The following is a 13,617-nucleotide window of genomic DNA, read 5'->3' as shown; positions in this document are numbered from 1 at the left end:
ATAGATCTCATTCCTCATCTACAGCTCTCCAGCCAGCTTGTTAAATTATATTCCAGATTGAATGTGACTTTCAAATAACAAAATATATGTGATTAGCAACTATATTTCAGCATGTCTATATATCACCCGTCGAGACTCACCAGCACATCACAGGTGAACGCGTAGCTCTCGCAATCGCTTATACCCGCTCCTCGTAGATAATATTGCACCCCGAACATATATCTAGCCCCTATTCATGTCGGAATATAATGGTCCTTCACCAATCAAACTATGTCTACACTCCAAACATGCATAATCCGTTATTAAACAACATTAACTTAGTATCTCAAACATCGCCGACTAAGCATCCAAATGCCGATCCCTTATTCTAGTACATCCCCTAAGTCCAGCACGCATCAGAAACAAAGATCGGCGACCTCAACCCACGGCCGATAGCTTCCACTTCTTGACCTTCATTAATACCAGATTAGAACCTACTGTCATTTTCGATCGCCGACCCCGGATTCCGTTTCCGCATGGCCATACCATACCATTCCCAAGTCTGCGTCTGTTATTGGCTCACACCGTACATTAGCGTAACTGTACGTATAGACCGTTACAGGCCCCTCCCAAATGAGGAAAGATGGCGACCCGTTCGGGGACCAACCAATACCGAAAGCGGACGGGAGACTTACCCGTTTGAGGCCGATGACGGGGAACAATCCCTGCAGGAATGAACAAATGTACTTCTTTCTGGACAGGGATTACTTACTAGTGTGCTTAGATTTTATGTACAGGATTGCTGCAACCACTACCAAATACCATACTACTATTGGATGTGCGGTACAGATCAACAACACAACATTGTTCGGATTGACCTGAGAAAGGTTCTCAGAGCTGAGGGATAAAATTTAACTTTGCTTCTCGCCTCGGGGACCACCTAGTTGACGCAATGGTGGTTAAGGGAGAGGGAAAAAAAATAATAAATAATAAAACTAACTTAAATGGATGGACCGGACGATAGTCCCCGAGGGAGGAGAAGATATGAGAAACCTTTTGTTTCCCGAGTGTTGGTTGGAAGTTTCATAATGAGGCCCGGAGTTTTGAAAGAAGGGCTTATGAATTCACTTTTCTTGCAGATCGACTCTGAACCTTAAATATCGCTATCTCTATCTCTATGACTGAAATCGTGCCGTGAGAAACATCAGGTGAACTGTTACAATTCCATTGCTGCCGATGTTTACACCCGTACATACCTCCCTGGGCGCTCTATTGCTCTTTCAGAGTTCCTCGGGTCTGCTGCTTCATAATGGCGCGGTGTTTGGGATCTCTTCACTTCTGTCTGGATCGGTGTTCCGTCCCAGCTGGGATAACATTCCCATCGTTGCTGGGTTATTGTCTAGTGTGATCCCGGTCTCTCTCTTCGTGCCGTCCTTGATACCGCTGTATCCGCCGGCCCCGAGCTCGTGGACCTCGGTGGCCACTACGCTTGCGACAGGTTTTTTGTTAGGCTGGGGGACAAGGGTAATGGAATCTGACTGCTTATTCGGAGAAAGAATCATCTAACAGAAAGTACAAACCAGAACGGTCGAGGTTGTACGTCCGGCCACATGCTCTGTGGTATCTCCCGTCTGTCACCACGTTCCTTCATCGCAACGGCCATCTTCTTCACAGCCGCCTTAATCACCGCGAATATGGTCTCCGGAGGCCAGAATATCCCTCCTTGTCCATCTGGGGTGCCTTGCTACACTCCCGTATACCCTTCATCGGCCGAGCTCATGTTCATGGTCACGACCACCGCCCTCACATTCGTCACCAACTTCTTCGTCGTACCCCGGACACTGGACAGATCGAAGGAGTCAAAAACCATGTTCGCTTATATTGCAGGGTTGCAGTTCGGCATGGGCCTCTTCTTCTCCGGAATGGCAAACCCAGCCAAAGTATTACGCTTTTTCGCCTTCCCGTCGGATCTAGCCCGCTTTGATCCGTCGCTGGCCCTCATCATCCTCTTCGGGATTGGACCATCGCTTGTCGCCTTTCTGACCACGAAGCCGGGGCAGAATATTAGTGAAACGACCGGAAGGCTAGAAAAGCCAACGTTGGCCGAGAACTGGAAGCTTCCGACGGCAACGGTGGCGGATATTGACTGGCGGTTTGTCACCGGTGCAGCGGCCTTTGGGGTTGCCTGGGGATTACGAGGAGTGTGTCCTGGTCCTGCGGTGCTCCGCGCGGTCCTGCAGCCTGAAAGGGGTCTGGTCGAGTTGGCCGGATACATGCTAGGAAACCTGGTATAGACGTTCGGGCAGCTATCCCACTCGATGCGGATCTCTACGGATTTCGCTGGTGGCGTTTACCCACATACTGGATGCATTGGATATCGGGCAGGGAAGTTGCCGTGGGAAAACCGTTAACAAGAGCTATGCAACACGAACATCAGCGCGACTCATCAAGAAATAGAGCTAACCGTGTAACATATTGTACATATTAAAGCCTCGACAGGCAGTATATAATCCAATATAATTGACTTTAGGTCAAGCTTACAACTCAGTCTTTTTGTTGACGCGATTGTCGTCGCTTGCAGAGCGCTTGTCCATTATATGTGCTGCATCCTTCTCTGCGGGAGACGCCTCGCCGCTGGACTGCGGCATGAAGCCCTCCAACTCCATCCACTCGGCAGCAAACGCAGTGAATAGCAAACTCCAGTCTTCCACTGTGGCTAAATCCAAATGTTCGCCATCATCTGGCACACCCTTTTCATTATGCCACACCACTGGAAAGCCAGTGGCGGGGTTAGCGTCGATGACATGGAGAATTTCGACGCCGCGCTCCAGGAATGGCAAATGGTCATCCTGTATTCCGAGAAAAGTGGTTATTTGATGCTCCGTCTTCCCAGCATCAATGAACCATGCTGGGTGAGAAGGATCGGCAGAGGACTTGAACTGCTTGAGATCTCGGAGACGCTTCTCAAGGCGGGCAAGCTTCTTATAGGCCCAGTGTGTCGTTGAGAAAAACGACTGGATAGTTGGACGTCTCGAGCCTAAGAGATCCAAAAGTACAAAGAGAGATATAGAGGACAAGGGGGTTTTATAAGCCGACATAGCGGGATTCACCTGTGAATCCCATTGCTCCGCAAGCGAACGCGCCCCGTACAACGAATCCGTCGCCGTCCATACTTTGAATGCCTCCTCTCCATCCAAGAAGATGACCTGTATGCCCCTTTGTTCTTCCAACGACGAGTCTGTGTTACCCTCTGCCTGCATCATCTCCCACTTCTTTGTCAATGCCGCATCGATGCTCCTCATTGTGTGCATAATCATTGCGCAAGGGGCTGCGCTGTCAATGGCCCCGATAAAACCCTCCGGCGAGTATTTACTATCGTAGTGCGCGACGAGTGTCAGTCTTCCCACATCTCCGGGGGATGCCCACGGAGGATCACGAGACGCAATGAGATTTATGAAGGGAACCTCCTTCCCATTCGAGACGGGCGTTGTTGATGTAGAATTCTGAAATTCGATACTCCAACTAGGTAGTGAGTCGCGAAAGAAGTCCACAAAGTGTTGCAAGACCGCTGCGGAACCCGGGGTTCCGGAGACCCGGGGTCGCAGGATGGGCGATAATAGCGCTCCATTATGAATATCAAAGTCGTTATTCGGTCGTGGAAGGGCATTTAAGGTGTTATCGGAGACTTCCTCGTAGGCTTGACCAGCAAGCAGAAAGCATAGTAATGCAATGCATGTAGAAAGGAAGGGGCGGAAAAGGCCACAGCTAACAGGAGACATGTTGGAGTGGGAGTGCCAACAAGCACGCTTTCATAGTCCAAACCGCAATCCAAGCGACAACCCTAGACAAGGAAGGAGCATTGATGAGAGAGAGACCCTGGGGATGTTCAAGTGGTCAAAGTCGGGTTGAAATGACCAATCGGCGCCAAGCCTGCCGCGGGTCACGTTCCGGCGATCATCTAGTTCCGCAATTAATTCCGTCATCTTTTTTCAATGCGATAACTCTCCATGTCTACAAGATGAGACCCCAGATCTTGCTGCATCCCCAATTGCGCTCATCGCTTTCTCGTGGTCTGCGGAGGGACCTGAATAGCACGCTTTTTGCTCGGCTGAAGACTACCCAACCTCCGTTTCGACTCCCAAAAAATGAGACTTCATCTCTAAAACCGAAGGAAAACAATGCGACAGCTCCCCGGAGCCCACCTCAATCGTCCGCGGCACACGCAAAGACAGCTATCCGGCGAGGTATCTCTTCCTGTGCTCATCTATGATTGAAGAAATGGTCCTGATAGAATGATGCAGGTCCACCAGAGCGCATATTGATCTACCATGGCGGAACCGGCAAGACTATCTTTCTGGGAATGTTGCGAATCACAACTATCTTCCTGTTCGGTGTATCTATATTGGTAGTTGCACCTGCTTTCGCAGCCGATGAGTTTCCGTGGTATCTAGCTCCTGCTGGTAGGATTGACTCACCGTTCGAACTGCAAATGTTTCTGATCTAACGCGTGTGCATAGTTGTCGTTGGCGGAGCGCTCCCGATGCTATTCATTGCCTATACATCTGCCCCGTTCGTTAACTTCGTGCATCTTGCCCTCCCAGCTTTTGCTCGGCGATCCAAGGACCAAACCCTCCAATACGCGAAGAACCTGCCCCCTACTGCCACACTATACATTAACACGATGAAGTTCACGACTATTCCTCGACAGACCGAGGTGCGGCTGGGCGATTTAGTTGCTGACAAGGCTTTCCTCCGTCCCGTGAGCTTTCGCAACAAGAACCCTGCCCCTCTGCCCTGGTGGGCAGGGAAGACTCTACGGCAGTTCTACACGGCGGAGAAGAGTCAGCCTGGCAGACAATCGACGACATTCTATCCCGAAGTGTGGGACCATGTATACAAGCATATACAAAATAATCGTGCACCGAAAAAATGAGAATAAATAGATTATCGTCTGTCAATGTGGCTGTAACATAAGTTTGTGAATAGCTAAGGCACTAGCAGTGACTGGATATTCACTGCTACTGCTCCCTCTAAACCCCAAGTCTCTGCTTTCACCTTTAATCATTCATCATCGCTGGAGTCCCCCACGGAATATTACGCTCACCTTTGCCGTGACCCCCCTCCCCTCCCTTTGATGGTGGTGGTGTTTCTCCTGTTCCTGTGTTTCTCTTTTGGTAGTCCTTTCTCTGCTCACTTTACAATCTCTCATCTCTCTCTGTCGATCTTCTATACCTCTCACTTTTCCTCCATCCGGCTCCATCAGCTCTACACTTCTTTTCTCAGACTTTTCTATTCACTACTTATATCTTCCAACTACCCCCAAGCATCAACTATCAGCCTTAGAACAACCATCATGTCCGCCAAAGCCAAGCCCGAGGGCCTTCTGGGTCTTTCTAACACCGAGCAAAAAATCCTCCTCTTGAGCATCCTCTGCACCGATGAGACGAACAAAGTACATACACCTACATCGTCTCCAAACAAAGGGCCCCTAAGCTAACATGAACCCAGCTGGACCTCGAAAAACTCGCCCAGTATGGCGGATACAAGAACTCCGCCTCAGCCAGCACTACTTACCGCAACGCCAAGCGCAAGCTCAGCGACTACAAGCCCGATCAACCCACCTCTGCGGAAGCGTCTACAGCCAATACCCCCAAGAGAGGGCGCCCCAGCAAGAAGGCCATTGCCGCCGACCCACCCGCCTCTACTGAGCCTGAATCCGCGGAGGCAGAGGAAGCGACGCCAGCACCTAGGGCCAAGCGCCAGCGTGGCACCAAGAAGGGCATCGCGCGAAAGGTCAACAAAAACTCGTATGAGTAAGCCCCTGTCGTTGTCGTTGAGGTTTCCGCAAGGACGTAGTGAACACCGCTAATCAAAAGCCAAACACAATTGTAGCGACGAAGACTCCGTTAGGACTGAGCCCAGTTCCCCCGAGACCGTCATCAGGAAGGAAGAGGATGTCTCGATCAAGGAGGAGTCCCCTATCAAGACGGGGGAAATTGTTGTTATCAAGCAGGAAGAGGGGGGTAAGTACGAGTGCAAGTCTGAGGACGAGACTCCCATGACCTGTGAGGAACTCGATGCTGAGCTTGACGCTATGGACAAGGCCAGCCAGGAAGATATCAAGGCCAAGGTTGAGGATGATGCTTAGGTCGTTATCTTCGCCCCCCCCCCTCGTTCTAATGGTTCCTGGTGGATGATTATTAGGGGTATCTATTTCTCTTTTTTTTTTTTAATCGGAGGTTGGCTACTGTTCAGGGAAATGGATAGTGGGATTTGGAATGTTGCTGGACATAGGAGAATCTGACGGATCTGGTACCTGGTGGTCTATCTAACTGCGTTGTATAAATTAGGGAAAAAAAAAAAAAAAAAAAAAAAGGATTTCTCTCATCATTCTCCGCGTTGTGGATGCTCTAGAAGAAGATCAAATATTGCCAAATATTATGAAGAATCCGACATCTGTAGATGAAAGTGGGCGAGAATAAGCCTAAGGTCTTTAACAAAGCAACAAGAGACAGTCACCCCGTTAGAAGGAGTGCTCAAAAACAGCTGTAAATAACAAACAAATTGCCTTGAATTGGATAATTTCCTATACAACTGAGCCAGACGCAGATTTCTAACTTTAGATCACGATTACAGATATCCCTGAACTCCAGACAGAGTGCCATTTTATAAAGATCATGACTTGGTACCCCGAATCACAAACACCGAATTAGTGAACGAACCCCGATAGGATGAAGCATCCAACGCAATTACAGAGCTTCAATGGCTTTCAGGAGTACCTCCAGACTTCTATCGGAAATTTCACCACCATTGGCATCGGATGACTCGCGCAGAGCCCAAGCGACATCGCTCCACCATCCCAGTCCAACAAAGCCACCACCCTTGCGCCGTTCAAGACTTTCCTTGAGGCGACTCGTGTGCTCCCATTGCTTCGCGGCCACCTCTGCCCTCTCAATGACCTTACTGGAAATACCGCACATGGCGGCACAGTGCATACCGAAACTACCTTCGGCAACGCCCTCTTCCAGTTTATACAGGAACGTGATACGCCGCTCCTCATCGTCCACGTGGATCTTCATGCGTTTTGGTGCGATCTCAGGGTGTCCTTCGAATTCAGCCGCCAGAGAGTGGTAGTGGGTTGCGAAGAATCCCAGGGCTCCGATGTGGGTAGCAACATGGTGCAGTACAGCTTGAGCCACGGCTACTCCGTCATAAGAGCTGGTTCCTCGACCCAATTCATCCAAGATGACTAAAGACCTGGGAGTAGCCTCCGAGAGAATCTTCTTGGTTTCGGAAAGTTCTACAAAGAACGTCGACTGAGCAGCGAAGATGTTGTCGTTTGCACCTAGACGGGACATGATACGATCGACTGGGGTTAATCGCGCAGATTGACAAGGCAAGTAGCAACCGATTTGGGCCATGATAACAGCGACGCAAGTCTAAACATAATGAGTTAGTGCATCAAGACGAGATCCAGAGTAGGCAACATACCATACGCAGAACGGTGGATTTTCCGGCAGCATTAGCACCAGTAAGAAGGTCAATGTTGGGACGTTCACCTCCTAACCTGACATCGTTCGGGATAAAATCTTCCACCGAGGAGAGGAGGCACGGGTGACGCAGCTCCTCAAACTCGAGAACACTTCGCTCATTGTCAACGAAAGTAGGACGGCAACTTGGTTGTCCCAGAGATGATGATGCTTTAGCCAGACTGATCAAGCAGTCTAATTGAGAAATAATCCTGACTGCTGCTAGCCATGTTGCATAGTGTTCATCAAACCGTGCATAGAATCGGCCAGCGACCTCTTTGACGATTTGACTGTGCGTCTCCTGGGCTTCCTGGAGCTTGCGAATGACGGACCGCAGTTCGGGGAAATAATACCGCTTCACCTGTTTAGTTGCTGACATCTGATCCCAGTTCTTAGGTATATTTTTCACTTTAATCGGAACCTCCAGCTGATATATCTCTTTGCCATTGTCACGGTAACAAATGGCAGTAGAGCCTAATTCGCGACGAGTTCGCTTTAAAATATTATCAAGCTCCCGATGGAGTTCTTCAATATTTTCTTGGGAGTTGTCGAAGTCTTCTTCGACGCCAGCTTTGGGTACTAGGATGCCGTTCTCCCTTGCTTTGGCGCGGTCGAAAGCTGTTCTCCAGTATTCAAGCAATTCGTTCAGATCCGGCATTGCACTGATCAACTGACCAATGACGCCTTCTCCAGAGCCACTGTCCTTGAGAAGGCTCACGGTGTATTCGATCTGTTCGAAGCCCTCTAGCACGCGCAAGAAGTCTTGGGCTTTGCAATTAGCAGCATGAATACGTGAGATTAATCGTTCTAAATCAGGCATCTTCGTCAATTGTGAAGAAAACTGATCCCGAATGCTAGGATCCGCGTTGAGCGCATCAACAGCATCCAACCTGGCATTGATCTTCTTCGCATCTATTAGTGGATGGCAAACCCATTGTTTGAACATACGCTTGCCAAACGGTGTGATGCAGCGATTCAACAGCTGAAACAATGTCCCATCTGAGCCTCCATCAAATGAGTTGGCAAAGATTTCCATATTGATAAGCGTCTGCCCGTCTAGCACCAGGCTAGAAGCCTTCTTAATTGGGTCGTAGGAAGAGAAGTTACCGATTGTGATCAAGTCACGGTCAAGCTTCAGAAGCCTGAGATATTGCACCAACGCGCCAAAGGCCGACATAGCTAGTTCCTTATCGCGAGCCGCTCGAAGAACTTCTGGCCATGCATTCAGGTTTTCGTCATCCTCAGAGACGAAATACTCACTGGCATCCAGTTCTCTCACCGTGATGTCCGCTTCCCAGAACTCCTTCCCTGGCTTCAAATGATTCCATAGTGTGGTGGGGCCTGTATTGTTCTTCAAGATGCGAAGTGCCTTTTGTGAAATCGTAGATTTCTCAAGCAGTAGTTCTTGCGGGCGAATTTGAGCAACAAATGTTTCAAACTTTGTCATATCGGCATCGTCGACAAACTCTGACAAGAAGAATTGGCCCGTCGCCGTGTCTACGAAAGCAAGCCCAAAGGCGGGAAGATCTTCTATGACGGCTTCTTTGATAGCAACGCAGTAAGTAGACATATCATCCTGGAGCATTGATCCTTCGACCAATGTACCGGCAGTGAGGACACAAGCCAGCTCTCTCCTGATGACTTTGTCTTCTTTGCCTCCTTTCTTGCCGTCTCTCTCGCGCATTTCCTTGCCAAGGGCAGACTCTGCTTGGTCCACGCGGGCAATCTTGTATCCCTTGGCTACAAACTGATTTGCCCAGTGATCCAAGCTCATTTCGGGGACACCGACCATGCGCATGTTGACTCGATCGGTAAGCTTGAGGTCAAATAATTGGTGACCAATAGTGGCATCATTTTCATAAAGTTCGTAAAACTTTCCCTTCTTGAAGAATACGACGGTATCCCAGAACTTTTGTTTGATCTCCCAGTACTGTTTTTCAAAGGGCGAAAACTTGGCCCAGGCTAAGGGAGGTATATAAAGGGTACGAGGGTCGTAGTCAGGATGGCCGGCTGGATGGCCGTCTATATCTCGAATGTTTGCCAGCCAAGCATAGCGCTGTTCAGGTTCTGTAATATGCGCCTTCTGTTTTGTTGTGCCAGATGAGCTTTTCGATAAAACTGGGGCTGTACGGTTTTGACGAGGCTCTGAGTTTTCCGGGTCATACGTCCATTTCAACGCGGTACCAGAAGAAGCATCTGGAATGTCCAGGTCTAGGTCTTCCTCCAGTGATGGGACTGGAGGTACAGATGAAGACTTAGCCTTTGGTTGAGTTGACCTCTTGCGCTTCTTCGAAGCCTTCACTTCTTCGTCTGAGTCATCCTCAACAATGAAATCATCCATTTCTGGAAATGTCAACGCCTGCCAAACTGCAGCTAGGGCTCTTTGAGACTATAACTCACCTTCATTCGAGTACCCAACATCATCTCCATCTTGTTCAAATTCATCATCACTCTCGGGTGATACCTTTCTCCGCTTGGGCGCCTTGTTCTTGCGGCTAGGGCGGAATATCTTTTCGTCGTCATCTTCGCCTTCGGAATTGGACTCGAAATAATTAACCTGCTTTTTGGACTGGTAACAATTAGCGTACGCTTAGATAAATAAAGCATCCTCAGAATAAAGTATTGAAAGTCTTACCCGACGGGATGGCGAAGTCGCCTTTGGGTCATTGGAGCTCGCCTACGAACCCAGTCAGCTCAAGGATATTGAGCGTATAACAGCAATCGCGCCATTACATATATCATACCTCGGCATTGCCTTCCTCCTCCTCTGGTTCAACCAGGTCACTACTGGGCACTGGGCTCAGGTCCGAGAACTGTGGGATATTCTTCTTCTTTTCGCTTTTCACGGAGCGTCGAGTAGCGGTCGCCCCGCGCTGCTCCGATACCCTCTGGGCGGGTGACGAGGCTGGTTCGGCATTACGAGCGGTGGAAGGTGTTGACGGTGAAGATTTTTGAAAGAAGCCAAGAATTGACTTCTGATTCTTCATATTCTGAGTGCTAGAAGTGGTTCGTTTGAGAACTCCGGAGGGGGGCGTTGCGGCCGGAGAGGAAGACGCGGGCGGTCCTTTGGCCATTCTGTTTTGACGGTAGTGATAATAAGACTCCTTTGAAAGATTATTGGGACATATCGGAAGTATTGAGGGATCTATACGACTTGAACAGATGCTTAAAGAATGTTGCGACAGCTGAGTTGATCAATCAACTCCTCGGAAGGGCGTCGCGCGTCGACGCGTTTAGTGGTTACCGCGTTGTGCCTCAGGCAGAAGGGAGACGGTCCTGTTTGCCTGAGGTTGATAGCGGATGATGCACATCCGGAGTGATGTGTGTTGGCCAGCCCTAAAACCCATCAATCCCTTAAACAAACGATGTGTTTTCCAACCCACCAGGTTACTGATTAAAGACATGGCCTCCCATACGGATTCGAAGTATGAGTTCGGTGGTCCGTGAGTTTTACCACTACCCCAGGACGATGTGCTCTGTCACTGATAACTTACTCCTAATTTAGGTGCCGGGGCCATCACACTGGGCCTCCCCATTCTGCTCTACTTTTTTGTCTTTGCTTGCAATGATATAACTGGCTGCCCGGCGCCATCTCTCTTAAACCCTCGTACCTTGAGCTGGGAGGTGCTAAGGTTGGAGATTGGATGGCCCAATGGGGGCATTTGGGAGCTAGGCAGCTGGCAGGTGACGGGCTTGGTCCTCGCGTATTATCTGCTAAGCATGATCCTCTGGAGGATACTTCCTGCCCATGAAACTAATGGCACAAAGCTGGTCCAACATGGTCGCCCATTGACGTACCGCTTTAACTGTAAGCAGAGCCAAACAAAATGTCACTTAATGCTAGCCTTTGCTGATATCGCATTCAAGCGTTCCCGTCCACCATTATCCAACTTGTATTCTGTGGCGTTGGCACATATCTCAATGGTGCCGAATTTTTTGTCTGGACGTACATTGCAGACAACTATGTGCAAATATTGACTGCCAATATTCTAATCTCCTATGCGTTGTCTGTCATCGTATACGTCCGCAGCTTCAGCGTGAACACGAATTACCCAAATACTGAACTCCGCGAGCTAGCCGCAGGTGGCAATACGGGCAACTTTGTTTATGATTTCTATATCGGTCGCGAGCTGAACCCTCGTGTGACTCTACCCTTCTTCGGCGAGGTGGACATTAAAACGTGGTGCGAAATGCGTCCCGGTCTGACCGGGTGGATATTGCTCGATCTCGCTTTCATTGCCAAGCAATACCGTACGTATGGCTTCATCTCTGATAGCATCATCTTCACTACATTTGTGCAAGCGTTTTACGTTTTCGACGGTCAGCGTAACGAGCCCGGCATCCTCACGATGATTGACATCACCACGGATGGCTTTGGATTCATGCTGTCTTTCGGTGATCTCGCATGGGTGCCCTTCCTGTACTCAACCCAGTGCCGATACCTGTCTGTCTACCCATTACACCTTGGGTGGACAGGTATCGCCGCTGTAAGTGCAGTGTTCGCACTAGGGCTCTACATCTTCCGCGCTGCCAACACGCAAAAGAACGTCTTCCGCACACAGCCAAATGACCCAAGTGTAGTGAACCTGTCTTACATCCAAACGAAACGAGGAACAAGGCTGCTTACTGCAGGGTGGTGGGGTATGTCTCGGCATATCAATTACTTTGGTGACTGGCTGCAAGCCTCGCCCTTCAGCTTGCCGACGGGTCTTGCAGGTTATACTATCCTGTCTGCCAGTAGCGCGGCGGCCTTATCAGCGGATTTCAGGATGCTTGATGGGCGAGAGGTTATCCAAGGTGATGCCAAGGGTTGGGGCGCCATTTTTACCTACTTCTATGTGCTTTACTTTGCGGTTCTCCTAATGCACCGCGAGCGGAGAGATGATGCTATGTGTGCAAAGAAGTATGGTGAAGACTGGGAGAAATACAGGAGAACTGTGAAGTGGAGAGTTGTGCCTTGGGTGTACTAGGTAAACGTGAAATCTGCGTATCAATTCATTAAAAGTATGTACAGCCATCTCTCGCTATACATCTTCAAAGATAATGCATTTGCTATAGTGCAATGTCACGAGTGTATATATGCGTATAGTACTTCCCTTAAACCTAGTGATTCATCATATATACTTTCATCTGTACTCAAAATGGTCTAAGCTGTAGGTAGAACCTTTACAATATATAGCGTAAACAACTTGAAGGTCTAAAGTTCACCACCGTGGTACTTGTCCAGGTACTGAAAGTTCCCATTGTCCTCTAAGACCAGAGCAGATACCACTCTCATCATCAGGCCAAAGAATGCAAGCAAATTACCTCTTTCGCCATCCATCGCTGGGTATTGACATAACACTTCTTCCTCATGGAAGATTGTCAGTAGAGGACCCACAGGGAAGACTAGATGTGTATAGGTCAGACTCACACCTATGGCATAATCCCATATAGCCAGTTTTATGTCCTTCTTGATGCTGTTCTGCTTCAAATCTGCAAGGAAGGCTTATACGTCTTCATGTGGGAGATGTCGCTGTCTAGGTCCATGTGCACGCCATCAGAACTGCCATCTTTTGCAGTGAGCATGAGAAAGGGACAAAAAAGAAGTATTAGGGCATAGTAGATCTTGTCTATCATAGTTAGTAGCCGCATCTGGATAATTTTCAGGGTAACAGGTGGTAAGAAATTCAAAATCATGTACGTTTGTTGATGCTGAAATTGTATGTTGGAGTTCAGGTTCGCCAACGGTGTCTGGTAGGAGCTTTATTTGCCCCAATCTCAATAGAGGTTGAGACTATCTACTATTCCTAACTTATAAAAGATGAAACTATCAAACAAGTATGGCCACATATGCAGCTTCTGCTACCTACACAAAGGATAGTCTATTAAGCAAAATCCAAAGTATAGGTTGATCGGACTCTACCGGGGCAGACAGACTAGATAGCAAGACTAAGTCGGAAAGAACATTCTCCAGGGATGGAAATAAAGGTCCAAAGCTTTCAAAACGTTCTCTTAGTCCCCACTCGTCCACGGCCATCGTCGCACCCTGCCTCACTTCCCAAAGATCTGGACTGTTGTAGCACCCAGTTGCATATGTAGAGATACTTGAAAGCCCCTCAACCTGAAC

At 48.9% G+C, this 13,617-nt stretch overlaps 6 protein-coding genes across 6 annotated transcripts; 4 read left to right on the top strand and 2 right to left on the bottom strand.

Moving 5' to 3' along the window:
• The first annotated feature begins 1,051 nt into the window (after nt 1–1,051).
• BDW43DRAFT_10026 (YeeE/YedE family protein) lies at nt 1,052–2,395 on the top strand. Its single transcript, XM_032037735.1, has 2 exons — nt 1,052–1,503; nt 1,563–2,395. The coding sequence occupies exons 1-2, from the start codon at nt 1,216–1,218 to the stop codon at nt 2,271–2,273; spliced, it is 999 nt and encodes a 332-aa protein (XP_031906520.1). The 5' UTR covers nt 1,052–1,215; the 3' UTR covers nt 2,274–2,395.
• BDW43DRAFT_10035 (glutaminyl-peptide cyclotransferase family protein) lies at nt 2,330–4,138 on the bottom strand. The gene is made up of 2 exons (XM_032037736.1): nt 2,521–4,138; nt 2,330–2,396 (listed from the first exon to the last, which is right to left on the bottom strand). The coding sequence occupies exons 1-2, from the start codon at nt 3,756–3,758 to the stop codon at nt 2,387–2,389; spliced, it is 1,248 nt and encodes a 415-aa protein (XP_031906519.1). The 5' UTR covers nt 3,759–4,138; the 3' UTR covers nt 2,330–2,386.
• On the top strand, nt 3,998–4,912 carry BDW43DRAFT_305448 (uncharacterized protein; the record flags this gene model as incomplete). The annotated part of the gene is made up of 3 exons (XM_032045799.1): nt 3,998–4,223; nt 4,281–4,439; nt 4,497–4,912. 3 exons carry the CDS (start codon nt 3,998–4,000, stop codon nt 4,910–4,912), a joined length of 801 nt encoding a protein of 266 aa, XP_031906518.1.
• Nucleotides 4,913–5,332: 420 nt separating this feature from the next.
• BDW43DRAFT_305447 (putative histone h1.3.) lies at nt 5,333–6,127 on the top strand (the record flags this gene model as incomplete). Its single annotated transcript, XM_032045798.1, has 3 exons — nt 5,333–5,431; nt 5,488–5,792; nt 5,872–6,127. 3 exons carry the CDS (start codon nt 5,333–5,335, stop codon nt 6,125–6,127), a joined length of 660 nt encoding a protein of 219 aa, XP_031906517.1.
• A 400-nt stretch (nt 6,128–6,527) lies between these two features.
• On the bottom strand, nt 6,528–10,884 carry BDW43DRAFT_258871 (mismatch repair ATPase MSH6). The gene is made up of 5 exons (XM_032040028.1): nt 10,253–10,884; nt 10,144–10,185; nt 9,909–10,077; nt 7,471–9,851; nt 6,528–7,418 (listed from the first exon to the last, which is right to left on the bottom strand). Exons 1-5 carry the CDS (start codon nt 10,580–10,582, stop codon nt 6,729–6,731), a joined length of 3,612 nt encoding a protein of 1,203 aa, XP_031906516.1. The 5' UTR covers nt 10,583–10,884; the 3' UTR covers nt 6,528–6,728.
• BDW43DRAFT_258868 (ergosterol biosynthesis ERG4/ERG24) lies at nt 10,875–12,602 on the top strand. The gene is made up of 3 exons (XM_032040027.1): nt 10,875–10,951; nt 11,014–11,316; nt 11,376–12,602. The coding sequence occupies exons 1-3, from the start codon at nt 10,936–10,938 to the stop codon at nt 12,476–12,478; spliced, it is 1,422 nt and encodes a 473-aa protein (XP_031906515.1). The 5' UTR covers nt 10,875–10,935; the 3' UTR covers nt 12,479–12,602.
• Nucleotides 12,603–13,617: the final 1,015 nt, after the last annotated feature.

This window comes from Aspergillus alliaceus, assembly GCF_009176365.1.
Source record: "Aspergillus alliaceus strain CBS 536.65 unplaced genomic scaffold BDW43scaffold_1, whole genome shotgun sequence".
Lineage (NCBI taxonomy): Eukaryota > Fungi > Ascomycota > Eurotiomycetes > Eurotiales > Aspergillaceae > Aspergillus > Aspergillus alliaceus.
The sequence above is the reverse complement of the archived record's forward strand: the minus strand, read 5'-3'. Positions and strand labels throughout refer to the sequence as shown.

Bases quoted from the DNA above. Each gene is read 5' to 3' on its own strand.
- BDW43DRAFT_258871 (XM_032040028.1), bottom strand. From the start codon at position 10,582: ATGGCCAAAGGACCGCCCGCGTCTTCCTCTCCGGCCGCAACGCCCCCC. The intron at 10,078-10,143 runs GTAAGACTTTCA...AATTGTTACCAG, and splicing joins CGACTTCGCCATCCCGTCGG to TCCAAAAAGCAGGTTAATTA. The intron at 9,852-9,908 runs GTGAGTTATAGT...TGACATTTCCAG, and splicing joins TGTTGGGTACTCGAATGAAG to AAATGGATGATTTCATTGTT.
- BDW43DRAFT_10026 (XM_032037735.1), top strand. From the start codon at position 1,216: ATGTTTACACCCGTACATACCTCCCTGGGCGCTCTATTGCTCTTTCAG. The intron at 1,504-1,562 runs GTAATGGAATCT...AGTACAAACCAG, and splicing joins TGTTAGGCTGGGGGACAAGG to AACGGTCGAGGTTGTACGTC.
- BDW43DRAFT_10035 (XM_032037736.1), bottom strand. From the start codon at position 3,758: ATGTCTCCTGTTAGCTGTGGCCTTTTCCGCCCCTTCCTTTCTACATGC.
- BDW43DRAFT_258868 (XM_032040027.1), top strand. The intron at 11,317-11,375 runs GTAAGCAGAGCC...ATCGCATTCAAG, and splicing joins ATTGACGTACCGCTTTAACT to CGTTCCCGTCCACCATTATC.